General features: G+C 33.4%; 1 protein-coding gene and 1 long non-coding RNA gene across 3 annotated transcripts; both read left to right on the forward strand.

The window, feature by feature from the left end:
• Positions 1–12297: 12297 nt before the first annotated feature.
• LOC148212758 (uncharacterized) lies at positions 12298–14461 on the forward strand. The gene is made up of 3 exons (XR_015789450.1): positions 12298–12454; positions 13617–13684; positions 14124–14461. It is a non-coding gene; the product is annotated as an uncharacterized LOC148212758 (long non-coding RNA).
• A 518-nt stretch (positions 14462–14979) lies between these two features.
• Positions 14980–18175, forward strand: LOC111015478 (uncharacterized). 2 transcript variants are annotated; one of them, XM_022290513.2, is made up of 3 exons: positions 14980–15439; positions 17520–17722; positions 17869–18175. In XM_022290513.2, the coding sequence occupies exons 2-3, from the start codon at positions 17531–17533 to the stop codon at positions 17962–17964; spliced, it is 288 nt and encodes a 95-aa protein (XP_022146205.1). In that variant the 5' UTR covers positions 14980–15439; positions 17520–17530; the 3' UTR covers positions 17965–18175. The 2 variants fall into 2 exon arrangements, with proteins under 2 accessions (XP_022146205.1, XP_087977277.1); XM_088121151.1 differs by lacking the exon at positions 14980–15439 and adding an exon at positions 15446–17452.
• Positions 18176–18246: the final 71 nt, after the last annotated feature.

Genomic DNA, 18246 nt, shown 5'->3' on the forward strand with positions numbered 1-18246 from the left:
AGGGGGATCCCCGATCTGATCGGGTCGGATACTCGCGGGGATTGGGTCCCGTGAGTTTTTCTGCCGTATCCCTAGCTTATATGTACCTCGACTAATTTTATGAAACAACCGTCTAATCCTACCATCTTTAATTGTAAAAAGAACACGTATGATATTAAATCCTAGGTTTTACTATAACATTTATGAAAGATATACTCAAACAAACTCAAAATTAAAGGTTGAATTTTGAGTTCTAACTCCAGCTATAAGTGGGAGCTTTCAAAATAAAAACAAGAAAGAGGAGACCTAAAGTAGCCCTATAGAAAGTGCAATTGTTTGAGGGAATAGTTTGGTTCATTTCACCAAATTTGACTTAAAATGGTTAGATGGGAACATGAATGCCATCACATAATAACCAATAGAGACGCATAAATTTGAAATTTGTATGGAAAAGGACTGATGGACTGAGATAACATGCTGTGTTTTGGCCAAGCTTTTTTGTTTGACAACTACTTGTAGACACTACAAAAAGAATTAGTTTATTATCTAAGTAGCTAAGTTTGAGCATTTTTTTCCTTCTTTTTAGGTTATAAGAAATATGGTGTGCTTGTGTTGGATGTGAGCGTATAATTCTACTTGAAACTAGGAAATGTCTTTGGTATATAAAACAAAGACGATAACTTAGGATGTTGATGTATGAATGGTTTTAGTCTCCAAAACGTCAATAGCTCTGACAAACACCTGCATGTAAAGAAAACTGATGCCTACGATCTCTGATGCATAAGTGAGAGAAGACGAAAAATCGGGATATGAGAGCATACCTCGCGCTCAGGATCTTTCCTCTTATTTATAGAAGTCTCTCATTTGGGTTGGTTCGGATGGATCGGGTTTGGGTCAACTCGAATCTAGTCTAGTTGGATGGTCTAGCCGAGGTGATTTGACCCGACGGCTCAACTAATTCAATGGAAACTTAATGAGATAATTTCACCCATAACATCAGGTATTGACATAATAGTTCTCGAGGTAGAGATGATGGGGTTGGTCCATGAATTTTCCTTCCTTTTGTAGCATTTTGCTCAAATGGTTGCATAACCACTCCTCGGAGTTATCGTTAACCACACGTCATTAATAGTAAGACATATTCTAAAAATAACTATATCAAAACCTATACAATAGATGTGTGATATGGTCATACATCTCAAGGAAGAATTTTGTAACACTCCATGCCCATGATTCAAAATCATATGAAAATTGTCCCTACAAATCAACATGAGTCCTTTTAGTATGTTTTGTCCTCGTGCCTCACATGATTCCTAGCAAATTAACTAGGATGTCACCCAACCAAAGATTGTTTCAACCCAAACACGCTTAACTTTGGAGTTATTATGACTGAGTCACCAAAAGGAAAGTACACCTTGTTAGTTGTTTAGGTAGTAACTATCAATTTTTTTAAACCTTTTTTTTTTTAACTATGCTTCCATAATCTCATGATCTCTCATTCGGATGTGGTACCAGTACATTCATGCACCCTTCCCCCCTATTCGAATGTCACAAATTTATTCATGTCCATATCTTAAGAAGAGAAGAAAGAAGAAGGAATATGATAGTACTCTTGCATATATTATCACATGAGATGGGGCCTCCTTTTTAATGAATCTCATAAAATTTCCTCTCCTAGTCCTACCTAGTAGAATAGTTGTATACACATGATCTACACCATTTTGACCCTATACACCACCCTACAACTACCAGCCAACAATGGCCCCAATCTTGATACTAAAAATAAAACTAAATAAATATGATATGAATGTCCGTTTTATCCACTTGAATTCAGGGTGAGAATTCAAACTTCTAATTTCTAGGAGAGATTATTAATATCCCGACCTATTGATCAATTATTCTCATATTTAATATGTAAATCGTTCAATAGAGTAGAAAATAAAGGTGCTTAATCAGCTTTAATTTCAAGTTTCAGATCTGAGACAAACTTAATTTTCCGAAATTAAAGAAGATATGGAAGGAGGATGGAGAAGACATTCATCTCCCATCCTCACAGATCCACTCATGTGATACAAAATAATAGACTCCTTCCCACCATCATAATTGTTTTGTTCTTGGTATACATACATGTGACATCAAACATCTTTACAACTATTTTATTATTATTATTATTATTATTATTACATCAAATATGACAAAAAATTAAAAGACAAAGATATTGATTCAAATATTGTAATAAATATTTGGATGAAGGAAGATGGGACAACATATTTTGTGGTACAAAACATATAATTTGCTTTGGAGACCAATAATGCAACCATATCAATTATATTAGAAGAAGCAATGGATTTGGGATTGCTTGGACCCATATTCTTGCAACCACCAAGGATACTTTTTTTTTATTATTATTATTATCATTGCCTCTTTCTGTCAAGTTTTATACTCTGCAAATTAATACACTTTTTTATTATGTGATATTTTTGTACTAAAGTAATTTCATATATACACTTATAAAAGTTATTACAATTAAGAGTTTTTGGTTTGTGGGTTTTATTTGTTAGAAATTTGAGAGCTCTACAAAATCCTAAATCCTCTCTTACAAGTGCAATAAACAAACAAAAACACAAAAGTAGAAGAAGAAAAGCAAATGGAATGATAGCTAATTGCGGGATGTTGACCCTTTACCTAAACTATATTTTATTTTATCCGAAGTTTGCGAGTTCTATTAAATTACGACAATAAAACAACAAACATCCTCTATTTTCTAGTTAGAACGCTTAATTCTCCATAAAATTATGTTAAAAGTCGATTTGCTGGGCATCACTAAAGATTAATTATTTGTACCACAATATTCAAGAGGTTCAAAATACTTTATTTGTTCTCCTTATCGGTTGGAATGGTGCTCTACAGACACATTCACATGTATATATGCTTCATTGGACTTGAAGTAGTCCAATCCATCTGGTTTTAAGATTCAATCTAAATTTATATCTCATTTTGAAACGAGTCTCATTTGATAGTGAATTAGACTCCACGATAACCCAACGCTGCAATCTCTATATATACAAACTCAAATATTAAACATAGACTCAATCAATTTCTTTTAACTCCGGATTACATAAACTTACCCAATAAGCAAATTCATTGCTATGTTTAATTTTGCATTTGTTCATTTGCTTTCCCATCACCATCTTGGTGGTCCTAAGGGAAAAAACCCAATGATTGTCTCTAATGACTACTCCCTGTTTTCACTTGTCTAAGGAAATTCCACCTCTCTTTTTTCTCTTTGTTTTGGCATTTGAATTGACCTTATTCCATTAGGTGAATTGCACTTATTCTATTTTGTTCAAACACCCATTTTTCTACATGTTATAGCACACACCATGTGTAAATTTCAACAAAAAGTTTGCCCCTTTATGAGGATAAGATCATCAAAAAGTACTTTGGCTTTAAATTTTTCCCTATTTGCTATGCCATCTGTCTCAACTCCACGTGACTCCCCCAAATTCAAAGGCCTTTGTGTAAACTATTGGAAATGTATTTAAAGGAAATGACAATTTTCTGAAATATATTCCTACAAAATTTAAATTAATAAAAAAAGCAAATATAATAGAGAGCTAAGAATCGTCCGTAAATTAAGAATTTTGAGACATGTTTATGTGTCCCACGGAACTGAATGGCACTCTACCCCAAAGATACAACAATATTTGGATAGACTTTGTGTGTAGTGCTAAGTTCTTTTACGAATCTCTAATTTCTTATATGCTCAAAATTAAAATGACAAAATACAACCGAACCGGTTTAGTTTTAAATAATATTAGTGCAAGGATGGTCCAGATCGACTCTACAAATTCCCTTGATAATAGGAACACTTGTTAACCAAATCTATTAAACCAGTCCCTATTTCTAGTAAAATCTTACAAATATGTAACATAAAATGACCCAACTTTTTGTTCATCTCTCGTACCTTTTTACACTGTTCTTGGCACTTGTCTCACTGGAAGTTTGTGGAAGGTTTGGATTGTACTAAAACCATCATGTTTTTTTTGTTTTTGTTTTTGTTTTTTTGTTGATGACCAATAGAATATGTAGTACTGTGTCCTGGCAATGTACTTGGAGTTAAAATTTATTGCAATGTTTGTTGAAATGTTGTAGACAATGTGATAGCGAGAGAATGTAGAACCCTAATAGAATTTACTATTTAGTTAGATTTTGAAAGTTCTAATTGTGCATTAAACGTCATCAATCTGATTGTGGGCGAGGTGAATTTCTGCAATGAGGTGGCTTCGTGGATTGTCGATATACAAAATCTAAAGGAATCTTTCGAAGAAACCCATTTCCAACACGTTAACCAGAAGTTGAACAATCCTGTCCATACCCTTGCGAAATATGATCTCCACCATCATGTTTCTACTCTCTGGGTTTCTGGTTTTACTGTTTGGCTCCATCGTGTGGCAGAGAGAGATTTATCTTCTTCTGATGTCTTAGACCTGTTGAGTTGGTTTTTGTTTTTCTGTCCTAAAAAAAAAAATTGTGTATTAAACTGAGTTTGTTTTTAGATGGGTACGAAAGTTGTAACCTTCTTAATAATTTTATTCAAGTAATAACTTAAAAAAAATATCTTATGTGGGTGTGCCGTGGAACCTCCGTCCCCCTTTCTTTTGTCATTCCTTCTCTCAGCTCGTTGCTCGGGCTTCAACTACAACGGAGTAGTTGGTTTCTGCAAAATAGAAACATGACCAATGCGATTCTGTGCCAAATTGATGTTCGCCCCTAATCACTACAGTCGTTCGAATACAAGACCTCCTATTTTGATACCATGTTAAACATATTAAGTTTACTAATAAATCCAAAAGCTTGAGTTGATGGGTTAAGATAAATTTAATTACTTAGAGGTTAATATACTTTTTTCATATTTAAAAATTTTAGTAATTATATTACATATATCTTAAAATATTACATCATAAATTCAATGAAAGAGATTTGAGCATCTACGAAGAGGAGGCAATAATGATTGAGAAATTATTTAATGTTTTTTATTATATGCGTGTGTATCAGTCCCTTATTTTATGGGATTAGTACATTGATGGGCTATTTAAAGATCATAATTACATAAAATGATGGAATTTACACATTTGTCATGTATCAATCATATTTAAGAGGGTACCCATCATATAAATTACTTAAATAGCCTCTTGTATTTACAAATTAATTTTAAATTCATTTTAATATGCAAAATTGATTAATTGGAAGGTTATAATTTAGATCCGATTAATATACTTTCCAAAACAAATTAAAACACCAAAACATTAAAAACAAAACCCTAAATTCCCCAAAATTGAAATCATAGCCTCCCAAAATATCTCCAAATCCCGTCCAAAAATCTCCCAAATTCGAAATCAAGAACTTTTTTCGCTTCATCTATGAGACGTTTAAAACTTCAGTTTTGGAGGACCCTTTCTACATTACTATAGGATATATGCATTTATATCTTGTATACAATTATAAGATATATACACATATACAATATATACCTAGACTAATAATTACAAATGGTATGGAGGACCATTTCTAGAGAACTATAAGATATATGTATACACATATAAGATATATTCACATATACAATATGTACCTATATATACGAATATAATCAGGAATACTAAGACTGTGAGACGTTTAGAACTTCTATTTTTTGTACATATACATAAAATATATCCTCATATATACCAATCTTAATGGAAGACTAATAAGTATCAATGGTAAAAATAGAAGGGGACAGGAGACGAGGAACGCGCTGAACGGCGTCGGAAACGTTCAAAGACGTCGACGGAAAGTTTATTCGACGACGAAAATTGAAGGAATAAATACCTCGTTGACGGAAGCACGCTGCACGGCGTTGGAAACGTGGAACGAGAAGTACACACGATATGCACTTCAATGTTGTCGACGTTAACGAATGTATGCACGAAAAAAAGGAAGACGTCGAGGAAAAAAATCAAGGTTGGAGAAGGAAGCACACACATTTGGAAGTTCTTAATTGGTGAGAGAATAAAATCTTTTTTGAAGGAGAGCTTTGAGGAATTTAGGTTGAATAATTGAACGGGGTCCACAATAATTAAATGAATATAATAACAAATTAAGGATTCAAATCTTTTAAATTTTAAAATTATAATAAAATAAAAGGCAATAAATAAGGTAGAAACGATATTAGAATAAAATCCTAAATTTAGAAAACTAAAGATATTTATGAAATTAAGAATTAAAAATAGCCCCCAAGATATTATCTCTTATTTTATTCGATATCCAAAACCTCAGTCCAATAATAACACTCTTGAATTTTTTAAGCCCAAACTCGTAGAATCCCAAAGCCCAATCACTTTCCAACCCTTTTTTTTTCTCTAGAAGAAAAAAATCTAACATATACAAATATCAATCAACAACTCCATTTGTTATCTCAGGCATGATTTTCATAAAAAAAATTAATAATAAAAATAAAAATACCAATTAAAGTGGAGGGTTTCTTTAAACAACAAGCAGCTAGGTCAACTGTTCAACCCAATAGAAAGTGGAAAGAAAATATTTTTGGTCATAATATTTGATTATGTGTCTACCTATTTGGGCTCTAATATTTCCATTGAAGGTACTCTAAGGTGAGCTCGTTACATCGAAGTATTGGTTTTGGAAGAACTGCAAGCGAACGAAACAGTCAAAACGCGAGCTATAGCTCGGGAAAAACAAGTTGGCTATAAGGGTTGTTACCTAAATTGCTAAAGTTGTAAGGGACTCGATGATTCAGTTCACTCTCATGATCCCTGGCCAACTAGCCACAATAGACATAGAACCACTCCCATTTCCAGTCTTTTACGGAGGAGAGGCCCCTAATAAGTTTCCCTACGCCTTGTCAAGCTGTTAGGTAGAACCGACCAGGATTTTTGGGCAAATTCTTTCCTGTGTAAAAGGAAAGGAGTTACTCGGGGGTCAGATAGTCAACGCTAGCGGTGTCCACCCCAAGGAGGATCCCCAACCGTTGTGAGCGAGTTGGGCGGGAACGAGGTTCACTTCGGCCAGGAACTCTTGGGCGTAAGGATGGAGTGGAAGCCTAACCCCGAACTCAACAATTTTCTCATAGAAGACTACGTGCCCCTCATATGGGTTCTATATCGTCTCGTCATGCATAGGGAACCTTATCCCAATCAACGCACGGACTTCGTACATGTTCCTGATAAATGCTAGTGTGCCATCAGCCAACTTGAAAGGACTCCCCTCGTACTTCTTAGAGGGAACAACCTGAGGTACATAGGGTTGGATCTTCATACCTTGGAGGGTACCTTCCCCCTTTACTCCCCCATCGGCTGTAGGAGGCAACTCACTCCCAGACAGGGACACGGCGGCCGACCTTCCACTCGATGACTTGGCAGCACCGACCTACCTTCGGAACAACTCGCCTAAGGAGACCTATCCTTAGGGGAACCCCCTAGAAGGGACCTAAAACTCCCCTCGAAGCTACTCTCTAATGACCCTGAACTACCGCTACGACATAATGGGAATTTACAAAGAAAGGGAACGAGCTACTAACCTCGGTGCGAGAGCAAAAGTGATCCAGAAAGTGTAGAATGAAGGGAAGCCCTAAAGCTTTTATATACCAAGCGAGAAACGATCCCTGCTCTACACATGTCCACCCTCCAGCGGTCTAGTTCGCGCTCAAGGGTGATGGTTAAGTGCTCGAGAGTGCCTTGAAGGTCGTTCCCGACATATGACATCTCAGACGGCTAATAAATGCACTTGTCGGGGGTAGGTAATTGGGCCACATCATCATGGTTTATACAACGACGCAGGTATGAACAAATCGTCCCTCCCCTCCAGCTCTCATGTGGGAAGCACGCTACCCAACCTGAGAGGGGCCAATGTTGGGAGGCAAAGTCCAAGAGGCCGACCTGTTCGAGTAAGACCGACAAGCCTGAAGTCAGGGTCAAGAAGTTCGATGGGAACAAGGATGTCCGAGAGTCTCATCCAAAGGGCAGGGGAAGTTCGGGTGACATGCATGGACCAACGGACCTTATAAGGAACCCAGTCCGAGTAAGGAAATACCGTGATAGGACAAATAGCTACCCTGATCGCCACTATAAATACACCACTCACACATAACCCAGGTATGAAAAATCTGTCTAAAGCTGAATACCTAGACTAACTTGGCGTTGGAGTGGCCTACCGGTTTTACATGTGTCCGAGAAGAATTTCACCTTCAAGTCGCTCACATCGACCTCCCAGGTCATTCTCCATGCCTTAGGCAGATTTTTGCATCAACATCAAATAATTTTAACTCTCTACCATAATTTATATTTTTCTGATACATATAAATATAAAATATGTTTAAATCTGCGTTTATATAGTCCGCCACGTGATTCTCTTATATTTTGAGTTTGTGCGCTGTCGCAATTCCGTTATGTTAAAATAATTCTTAGTTGATATGAATACTCTATCAAATCCCTTGTGTCCATACGCAATCAAAGCAATGGATTATTTATTTATTTATTTTTCTTTGAAGCTTATCCAATGTGGCTGTAACCTTTGATAGTGATACATACTAAATCTTTTTAATTTTATATTTTAATTGTGTCTTACAATGCTTTTTTAATTGTTTTTTAATTGTTCCAACCTCTGGACAATAAACAAAGCACCTTACAAGTAGGAGTGAGAGATCAAACTTACAATATCTTAACTAGAGATATATGTCAATTACTTGAGTTATACTCACTTTGACAATAATACATATTCCTAATAATCATCATTATTATTACATAAAATGTTATATATTATTAAATTTTCATCTTTTAATGCATAAATATTACTTGAATTTCATCCACAACCACATATAAAAATATGAATTATTCGTGTTCAATTGGTTAAGATATATATATCCTACTATAATTTTCTAAAAAAAAACTATAAAATATAAATAAAGATCATTGAGGGATCAATGTTCTGACATATTACCTTGAAATAATAATAATAAATAAATAATTTTCCAATATATTTTAGTAAATGAAAACCACTTTAAAAAGTTAAAAATTGATTTAGGAAATTAAAAATCTATTATAATTATATAAATTAATATACTTTTGTGGAGTAAGTACGTAGGTATTTATCTTATATATATAAAGATTATAATTTTAATTAATTATAGAAAACCCCAGATAAAGACAAAATTAAAGGGCAGAGTTATCATAAAAATAAAATAAAATCAACAAACTAGCTAATGAAACATCAGAATTTTGAAGACAAATGGAAAAGTAACTGCTAACGTGGTCACCAAAACATATTGCTACTTTTAAAATAATAATAATAATAAAATAAACGTATATTCAAAATCTGTAAGCCTCTAATCACTTTAAAAAATATATACTATTGATATATTTTCTTAGTACAACGTGTCGGGAGATTCAAACTCACAGCCTTTTGGTTAGAGTTATATGCTAATTATTGTTGAGGTATACTCGCTTCGACTTTCAAATTTCGTTTATCGTTTAATGTTTTATCCTTTCTTCTTTTTTTTTTTAAGAAAAATAGATATTTAGTAAATATTTTTTGTTGGAAATAAAAATGTGTTGGATAACACAATTTCTTATTTTCTGTTCTCTTAAATATTAAATTAAAAAATAAAATTTTGTATGAAAATTAATTATTATAAATGAAATATTAAAGATGTTGTTTATTTTATAAATAAAAATGATCCAACAATTTTGTATTTATGTATTTGAAATCTGAAACAGGAACAACAAAAATTGCTTCCAAAATTAACATTTCATAAGAATGAAAAATGAGAAAAACAAACCTGCAAAACCTATTTCTCGGCCAAAAATTTTCAAAATTATGATTGTATGACCCTAATTATCTGCTCCTTCTTTTAAGGTCATGATTTTGATATAGCTAGAATCAATTTTACTCATGTCAAAATTGTAAAGTACAATGATACCTTCGTACCTCAAGTATCTGTACAATTGTATGATATTATGGGAACGTAACCGGCTTTACTTCACTCAAAATGTCTAATACCAATAGAAATAATTATAAAAAAAATCGAATAAAAAATAAATTTTAAATTAAATATAACTAACAAAATCTTAAATCACACCAAAAAAAATAAAAGAAAATCAATTTAACCCTTGTTATTAAACATTTAAATTAAAAATCAAATCTAATTTTTAAAAATGAGATCAAATGGTGATACTTTTGATTAGAATCAAATGTATGCTTGTTTAGTGACATTCTATGCAACACAATAGAGTTGAGTCATCAATCTCCAACTCGACAATAATTTGCAACAACTTCGATAAAATTCATTTTCTATTTATGACATTTAAGACTTAGTTATAAGTTTCCACCTAACAATTGCCAATCCTTCTCTGCTTTTTCTTTAATATTTATGAGGAATATATCATTCTATTTTGAAGTTTGTATTTTTGAAAAATAGATTTTTTGGTTTGTTTTAAGATTTTGTTAGTTAAGTTTGATTTGATTTTTGCCAAACTGGTCGTATATATATCAAAAGGCCACGTTAATAGAGATCCCTAGCTGCCATTCATAGGTCGTCCCCACCAATATTTTTCTAGCATTATTGTTAAAAATAGTTTGATGGATGGTACATTTTTATAATAAATTTAATAATAAACCATATTAAAAAAATCCAACAAAAATCACTTCTATCTAAAAACAATAGAATTAATAATAGTTAAGGATTCATAAATTCAAAATAACTCTAATCATATCAAAATAAATATAAAAACCACTTTTACAAAATCAATTATCACTCATTGAAAATAGTCAATGGATCAAAAATCAATTCTCCGACTAGAGGAGTTCGTCATTTTTAAATCTTCAACAGAATCATTGATCAGATGAATCGATGTTAGTTCAATTGCGTCAGTTTTTCAAAATTTTTTGTTGACCCACGTGACGAACTTTAAACAAGATTGACAGTGGTCCGTACTTACAACAACATGTTATTTAATATTATTTCCACATTAAATTCTTACAAATAAAGGCTCAAAGTGTGAAGAAAACAATAAAAGAATATAAATAGGAAGACGAGTATTTAGGCAGAGTGGCATGCAAATGCACTACACACAGGGGACAACTTTCCATCAACCCCTCAATATATAAACAGCCATGGAAAACTGATAACTCAACCAAGCATTTTTCTTTCCCACCCTTACAAATTTAGTCACTGAAATTTGAAATTTAAAATAGATTTGGAAGGATTAGTGGAAGCAAATATTTTAAAACATGTCACCTGTTTTAATTGCTTCCACAGTTCTTTGGAGCTATTGTTGATGGGGAACAAGAAAAAATGTCGATGTCAATGGATATTTTTGTAAAAGTTATAAAATTTTAAAAACCCTAAAAAATATTTCAATTAACAAATAAATATTTTCCTATTTCTAAATTAGTTAAAATTAATTAATATTAATTTTATATATATATTAGTGACATTTCGTTGATATTTTTTATATTTTATCGATTTTTATATAATATAATGAAAATGTCGATTCACCCCTAATGTCGATGTTGAATCCATGGAAACATGAATATTTAGAACCATCGTCACAGCATAGAATTCGATCAGAAACTCAAAACTCATATATGAGTTTGTGGCGGAGATCTGGCCGGAGTTTGTGGCGGCGATGGTGGTCACGGGGTCGCCGGCGGCATTGACGGAGTCGCTTAGCCGTGGGTCGCTGGAGGAGATCGGGTACAAGAGTTAGCCGGATTATTTGATTCCGGCGACGGTGAAGGACGTGAGGTCAATGTTTGAAATTGCTTCCTATAAGTTGCCGCCGCTTCCTGATTGGTTTTTCAAACACTAAAAAAAAAACTCCCCTCTTAAATTCTCAATCTTCGACTTTTTTTATTTTATTCTCAAAATATTAAATATTTTACTTCTCCAAACTTTTCAAAAATAACTGGTTTTAATCCTTACCTAATTTATTTGTATTTATTCTCTAAATTTTTATAATGGAAAGATTATATATATTATAATATTTATGAGAAAATTTTACTCTTGTCTAAAATTATTTTTTTGGTTTTCAGCGAGGACTTCCCATTCTAATACAATCACTTAATCCAAAATCTTAAATTGATCGATTGTGTAAATTTAATTTATTTATTGAATATCTAACCATAATAATTTAACAAGATATATATTACATAACAACGATATATTAACCTTTTGAAAATTTTGTAAAAAATATATTAAACTTGAAAGGTTATGCAACAAAATATTATATCTACAATAAAGGTGGAATATGGAAATTTTTACGGCTATACTTTTTTTGCGAGCCAAAATTAAATTTCATCCGGTGGCTCCATTTAATAATTTTTACTCTCACAGGCAATGATTATTCACAGAAAGGAGAGAGCAGAACTCCTTGAAGCTTTGATTTCTGCAGATGATTTTACCATCACTCGATACCCACAGGTTTTATAAATGTTTATTTAGAAAAATGGAGGCAAATTCTTTTTAGATCATGGCTTTTTATGAATATATTTTATTTGATAAGGTTAAACGAAGCGCTCCATGTTCGATCAAAAGGTTGTCCCTCGTGGGTCTTGCTCAAAAATCTCTCATCACTAAAGTAAATAATTTAAAAAAATACTCATTTCTACGGGAAGAATTGTTTTGTTATTAGAAACAAGAAACTGCTTATACTTGTAACGATATAGACCATAATATTAATCCTAGCTATAGGAACATATATTTATAGAATGCAAGAAATTTCTCCTGGTTGAAAATCTTCCAATTCTATCTAAAAAATTTAAATGAATTATAGTCGTAGTGGTAAAGAACAAACGGAATCTAATAATTAATTTTTTAAGTATGACAATACAATATTTTGTGGTTGTCGGTGCTCAACTCTAACTTTAAAAGTTAGAAAAGTCAAAGAGAAAATTGATATAGGAGAATTAAAGGAAATCAACCAACTTTGGGAAGAAAAAGAAAACAATGTTATTAAATCGATTCACTCAAAAACTTTAGTCCCTTCCTTCTTGGTTCCGCTCCTAAACAAGAGTTGTACTCAGTACGAAATTTTTATGTTTTTTATTCTATCCAACTAAGTTTTATAGAGTTCTATTATCTTATGTCATTAATTTAGTGAATTGTCACCGAGTATCATAAGAAGAAGAACAAATCTTTTAAGGAGTTTTCTAATTTCTCTATTTGTGAAATATCAATAAGAGAAACGAACACATCCAAAACATTAATGAGGGAAGTTACACCAACCATAGTCCACAATGGGACCGTCAATAATCAATGAAACATTTTGGTCACATATACTAAGTTTCAAAATCTTGTCACTAACATTTAAGTAGTCAAAGTGAAGGTGAGAGTGATATTTTATTAACCTTTTAAAGGGCAAATAATTTATTGAGATTTATATCTAATAATGTCATGTCTATATGTTACATTTAGTTGGAAATTTTTTGAAATTATTTGAGATGAAATCAAAACTTTGGAACATTAAATAGAAAAAATTAAATATATTTTTTCTTTTTAAAGTAGATTATGTAATTACTTCTAAATTGCAACTTTTCAATCTTCTCCATTCATCTCATGTGTTTTTGCTCAATTGATTTTACAGAGGATGCTTATTATATGGGAAGAAAATGACAATTTGTTTGATCTGCAAATTGCTTACAAAATGAAAGAGTAAGTTTAATTTCTCTCTAATTCCTAATTTAATTTATTTTTAATCATTGTAGAACAAAAATTGGTAAATTGTAGTATTATTTAATCTGGTCCTTTTTTGCATTATACATAACACAAATAAATCCATTTTTATACCTAAATAAAATAATTGAAGTCAAATTCAAAATCCATTTTAGAAAGATAAGTTGATAATTAGGGACTATGGTTTTGATTTTAATTTCGTCATTTATATGTTAATTTTATATTTAAAAAATTGGCAGTATATAAATTTGAAAATGGTAAAGAAAATATGATGGAAAAAATGTGTTTGATTGGCTAGATTTGACTGTGGTCCTTTTAGAGTCTAATGGTTCATATAAATGTGGATTTTTCATATATAATTGGTTTATTATATTGATTGAAATGATAATGATCAATTAATTGGTGGAAATTTATGAAGGAAATTGGGAGGAAAAGTAAAAGTGGATTGCATAGAGAAAGCAGGCCATATTGTTGCAAATGCCTTCAAAAATTTCTTCATTCCTTGCTTGAAGAGGATAGTACCCAACAAATTTCTTCACTCGACCAAGTTACAATCAAGTAACTTCAGTTGCAGGACATCTCTTCTTGAGTTACTCGAGCTTTAGCGAACGAGAAGCAACTTTACTAATTGCTTTTATTTTTTTTTTCTTAAAAATAAGATCAAGGTTGATTATTAGACACAAACGTTACATCTCAGTCACTTTATGTTCTACTTATTTTAAGTCATGTGTGTATATATATGAATTTGTGTTATTGCATCAAAGTTTGGATTGGATCGCGAATATTTTTCTCTTTATTATTACTTTTATTTACTTTTAGTTTAGTGAGGTGAGGATGAGGATTTAAATATACCTTTTAAATCAAATGGATAGATATAGATTAACTTTTAAAGATGTTTTATTTTACTTTTCTTTTAAAACAAAATTTTGTCTGAAGTCTTTTTAAGCAAATTGTTATATCTATTCCGAAACAAATTTTGTCCCAAGTTTAGAAATTTAATTTTTATTTTGCCTCCGAGTACTTTAAAGTCCAACTTATTTTATCTTAATGATAATGTATCATTAATTGACATGTAATCTTTTTTTTTTTTTTAGAGATTGACATGTAATCTGTTTTTTAGAGGTTCACATTTCTAAATGGTTGTATTAAAAAATATTGTCCAACCTATCTTTTAGGATTTTTATTTTTTTTAGAGTATATTTGGCTTTTCTTTTCTGAAAGAGAATGATTAATGAAAAAAAAAAACACTCCTATTTATGATGTCAGCCAACATCATCGTTTTTTCCCCATCTTGAAATCCTGGTGGGTTTTTTCCTTCTCTCGTATCGGCCGCCAGCAACCCCCTTGCCCTCGACCTTCCTTCGCCGGCGTGACCAGCCCTACGGCGAGCCACCATCTACGAACGGCTGCAACACCGAGTAGATCCGGCGGCGCAGATCTGCGAACAGCGAGACCCACTGGCAGTGAGCGGCGGCGACAGATCCGAGCGAGACACCCAGACCCGTGGCAGCCTCCACTCGACGGCGAGACGTCCCTCCCCTGCGACGGCGGCACCGTGACAGCTTCGATCTGCAACAGCGCCACACCCACGACGCGAAGACCCGACGAGCGACGGCGGCACGTTCTCACCGACTTTAGATCTGTTTGGATTTGGACACTAATCCAGCAAAGATCGAAGTTGCTTCAGTAAGGGATCCGGCCTAATAGAGCTTAGGAGCGCGTTAGGACCCTTTTGTAAGTATAATTGGTTCGTGGCATGCTTGTTGTTTATGTGCCTGCTACTTCTTGAACATAGGTATGCAGATGTGACTTGGATTTCTGAATGGTTGATTTTGAAGTAAAGCATGTTATGAAATTAGTTGAGTCTGTTTCGTGCTGACTTGCAATTGTGCACATTGCGATGTTGAGATTATTAAGTTGTGAGCATGTATGCTTTTTGTGATTATGAAGCTAGCTGGAGTTGGTTAATGTTAGTTCAGCCATAGGTTTGAAGTAGAAAGTATGGTTGGGTCGGGTTGGGTTAGGAGAATTTTTTGGTCGAGTTCGTCAGTTCTGCTATCTAAGCGACCCGATTCAAGTGTGCAAACTCTTATATTTCGGGTTGGGTTGGATTGGTAAAATTTTGGGATTTTCACGATTAGTTGCATTGTGAGAATGGGAGAGAAATAAGGAAGGGAAGTTAATATATGGTTTAGCAATATAAGGAAATGGAGGCAGGCAGAAAATGGAGGCAAAAGCTATTGAAAATGGAGGAAGGGTGGGGCCTTGAGGCAAGCTAGGGTTATTTGAACACCCCTAGTAGAAAGTTTGTTATATGACTTGGACTATGAGTTCTAGAAATATTGACAAGCTGAATTAAGTGGGTGAATATCTTTTTTTTTTTTCTGGATAAGAAACACTTTGTATTAAAAACGAAAAAAACGAAGCACGGCCTAAGGGCAGAGGGTGGAGATTACCCTCCCCACAAACTAGACCAGAGTAGCTTTTCAATCTTTTGACAATCAAAAAGGGACTGTAATTATAAAAGAAAGTCTTGTGGTTTGTAGCCCACCAAGAAGCAGTGTGTACAACACTCTGACAAAAAAAAATTTCATGGGACTCTTTCCTCGGATATAAATGGTTGGGCTGATATGTCACTATTGGGTGTTGAAGCCTCTATGTAAAAGTGGGGGGCATTGATACCACATATTTGTTTTAAAAGTAGTTGTCCGTTTGAAAGAAACAAACAAACAAAAAAACCAATGAATAATCAACAAACGCTCATAATTCTCCTAATTCATTGTGGTTCCAAAATTTACCCCATTTTATTTAACATCTTATACACTTAACTTTGTGTTGTTCTGTGGGGGCTATGGAACTAAGAAATAACAAGATTTTTAGAGGGTGGTCGAGATATCTTGGAAGGAGATTTGGGTTTTTGCTCGGTTTCATGTTTCTCTTTGGGCCTCGGTATCCAAGTTTTTTGTAATTATCCCTTAAGTTTGATCTTGAGTCCCTCCTTTTAGTGTGGCTCCTTTTGTTGGCCTGTCTTTTTGCACGCCATTTTATATTCTTTCATTATTTTCAATGAAAGCATAGTTTTCATTAAAAAAAACATTATCCTTGTATTCTTTCTAATCGAACCATCTTTTTTGCATCACACTTCCCTTTTTTTCTATAAGAAACCCAGCTTCCATGGAGAAAAATGAAAAAATATACTTGTGTATACAAAAAAAAAAAAAAAAAAAGAGCCTAACAAAAGGAATCCAAACTTACAGAAAGGTTCTTCAATCCAAATAACAACTCCTAATTTATAATTATAAAAAGCCTTAGAAACAGAACCAGATGCCACGAGAAGATGCATCACACTTTTGTTCTATGACTTACAAGGACCCTAGCTCCTACAAAGTCACTCGATGCCTGAACTACCCCTCTTCATTCCCTTTCCCTTTCTCGACTTCTCGTATGTCTAGTATCGCGGGTCTATCAATTTGAATTTTGTTACTAAAATTGGTTTAGAAAGAAGCTTACATGAAGGTTGTGGCTATACAAAATCTAGAAAAAGGGAAAGAAATGTTAGTCTATCTCTGTATGTGGTAAGAGTAAAGGTAGCCAAGATAAAGGAGAGTTTGAAGACGATAAAGAACTGAAACTGCATTCCGTGTAGCTTATGTTGAACTGAAACTGAAACTAAGATGTCTAGGAGGCAGCATAGTGGTTCCACATTCCTTGAAGGTTTCACTGATTGTTGTTCATTGACCAAAAAAGGTAGAACTTTTTTCTGTCCAGCCAATTATGTTCCCTTTTTATCTTACTGGAATAACTGTGGTATCAGGTCTAAAACCAATGGAACCACAGAAAGCCCAAAATGAAAAACTGTCGGCTGCAGGTGCTCCAAATCCACCACCCATGGCTTCTTGTCGAAAGAAGAAGAATGATGACGCTACTTTCCTGGAGGATTTGAAGGATCACATCGACGAGTTCATTAATGCATCCATGGACGAACACAAATCGTGCTTCAAGAAGACTATCAACAAGGTTTACTTCCATTGCCCTTTTTGAGCGTCTAAAAGAAGTGATCACTTTCTGATATAGATAGTTATAGGGACGAAGTGAAGAGAGGCGGCAATTACCCCCTCTTAGTTTGTTTACAAGTTGATATATTGGGGTTGGTTTGGTTGCAGATGTTCCGAATGTCGAAAGTTGTAGCAGATAGGAACTCAGAGACCACAAATGGAGTTGAAAGTTCTCTTCCTCTTCGAACAACAGTATCAGAATAAAGTTTCTTTCTTTCATCAAAGTTTGTCTACTTCTTGAACCAACCCCATGTAATCTGGGATTCTTGTTTTGGTTTATTTCTACTGTTTATAGTCTTTTTTTTTAATTATTATTTTAATTTTAGTCCATGTGAAATTTTACTGTTGTTTTCCTTGTTTAGCTACCAAGAACTGTTATATTTTGAGCCCAGCAACCAATACTGTTTTCGGATTTTCTCTGTTTGCTAACCTCTTGATAGTGAGAGTTTATTTAATATAAAAAGGACTAATACATTCAACAAAATA

Source organism: Momordica charantia (assembly GCF_013281855.1).
Source record: "Momordica charantia cultivar OHB3-1 chromosome 2 unlocalized genomic scaffold, Mcharantia_2.0 BLBB01000002.1, whole genome shotgun sequence".
NCBI classification, from domain to species: Eukaryota; Viridiplantae; Streptophyta; class Magnoliopsida; order Cucurbitales; family Cucurbitaceae; genus Momordica; species Momordica charantia.

Coding starts and splice junctions, on each gene's coding strand:
- LOC111015478 (XM_088121151.1), top strand. CDS start 17,380: ATGTCTAGGAGGCAGCATAGTGGTTCCACATTCCTTGAAGGTTTCACT. Junction 17,453..17,519: donor TTGTTCATTGACCAAAAAAG/GTAGAACTTTTT, acceptor CTGTGGTATCAG/GTCTAAAACCAATGGAACCA. Junction 17,723..17,868: donor TCAAGAAGACTATCAACAAG/GTTTACTTCCAT, acceptor GTTTGGTTGCAG/ATGTTCCGAATGTCGAAAGT.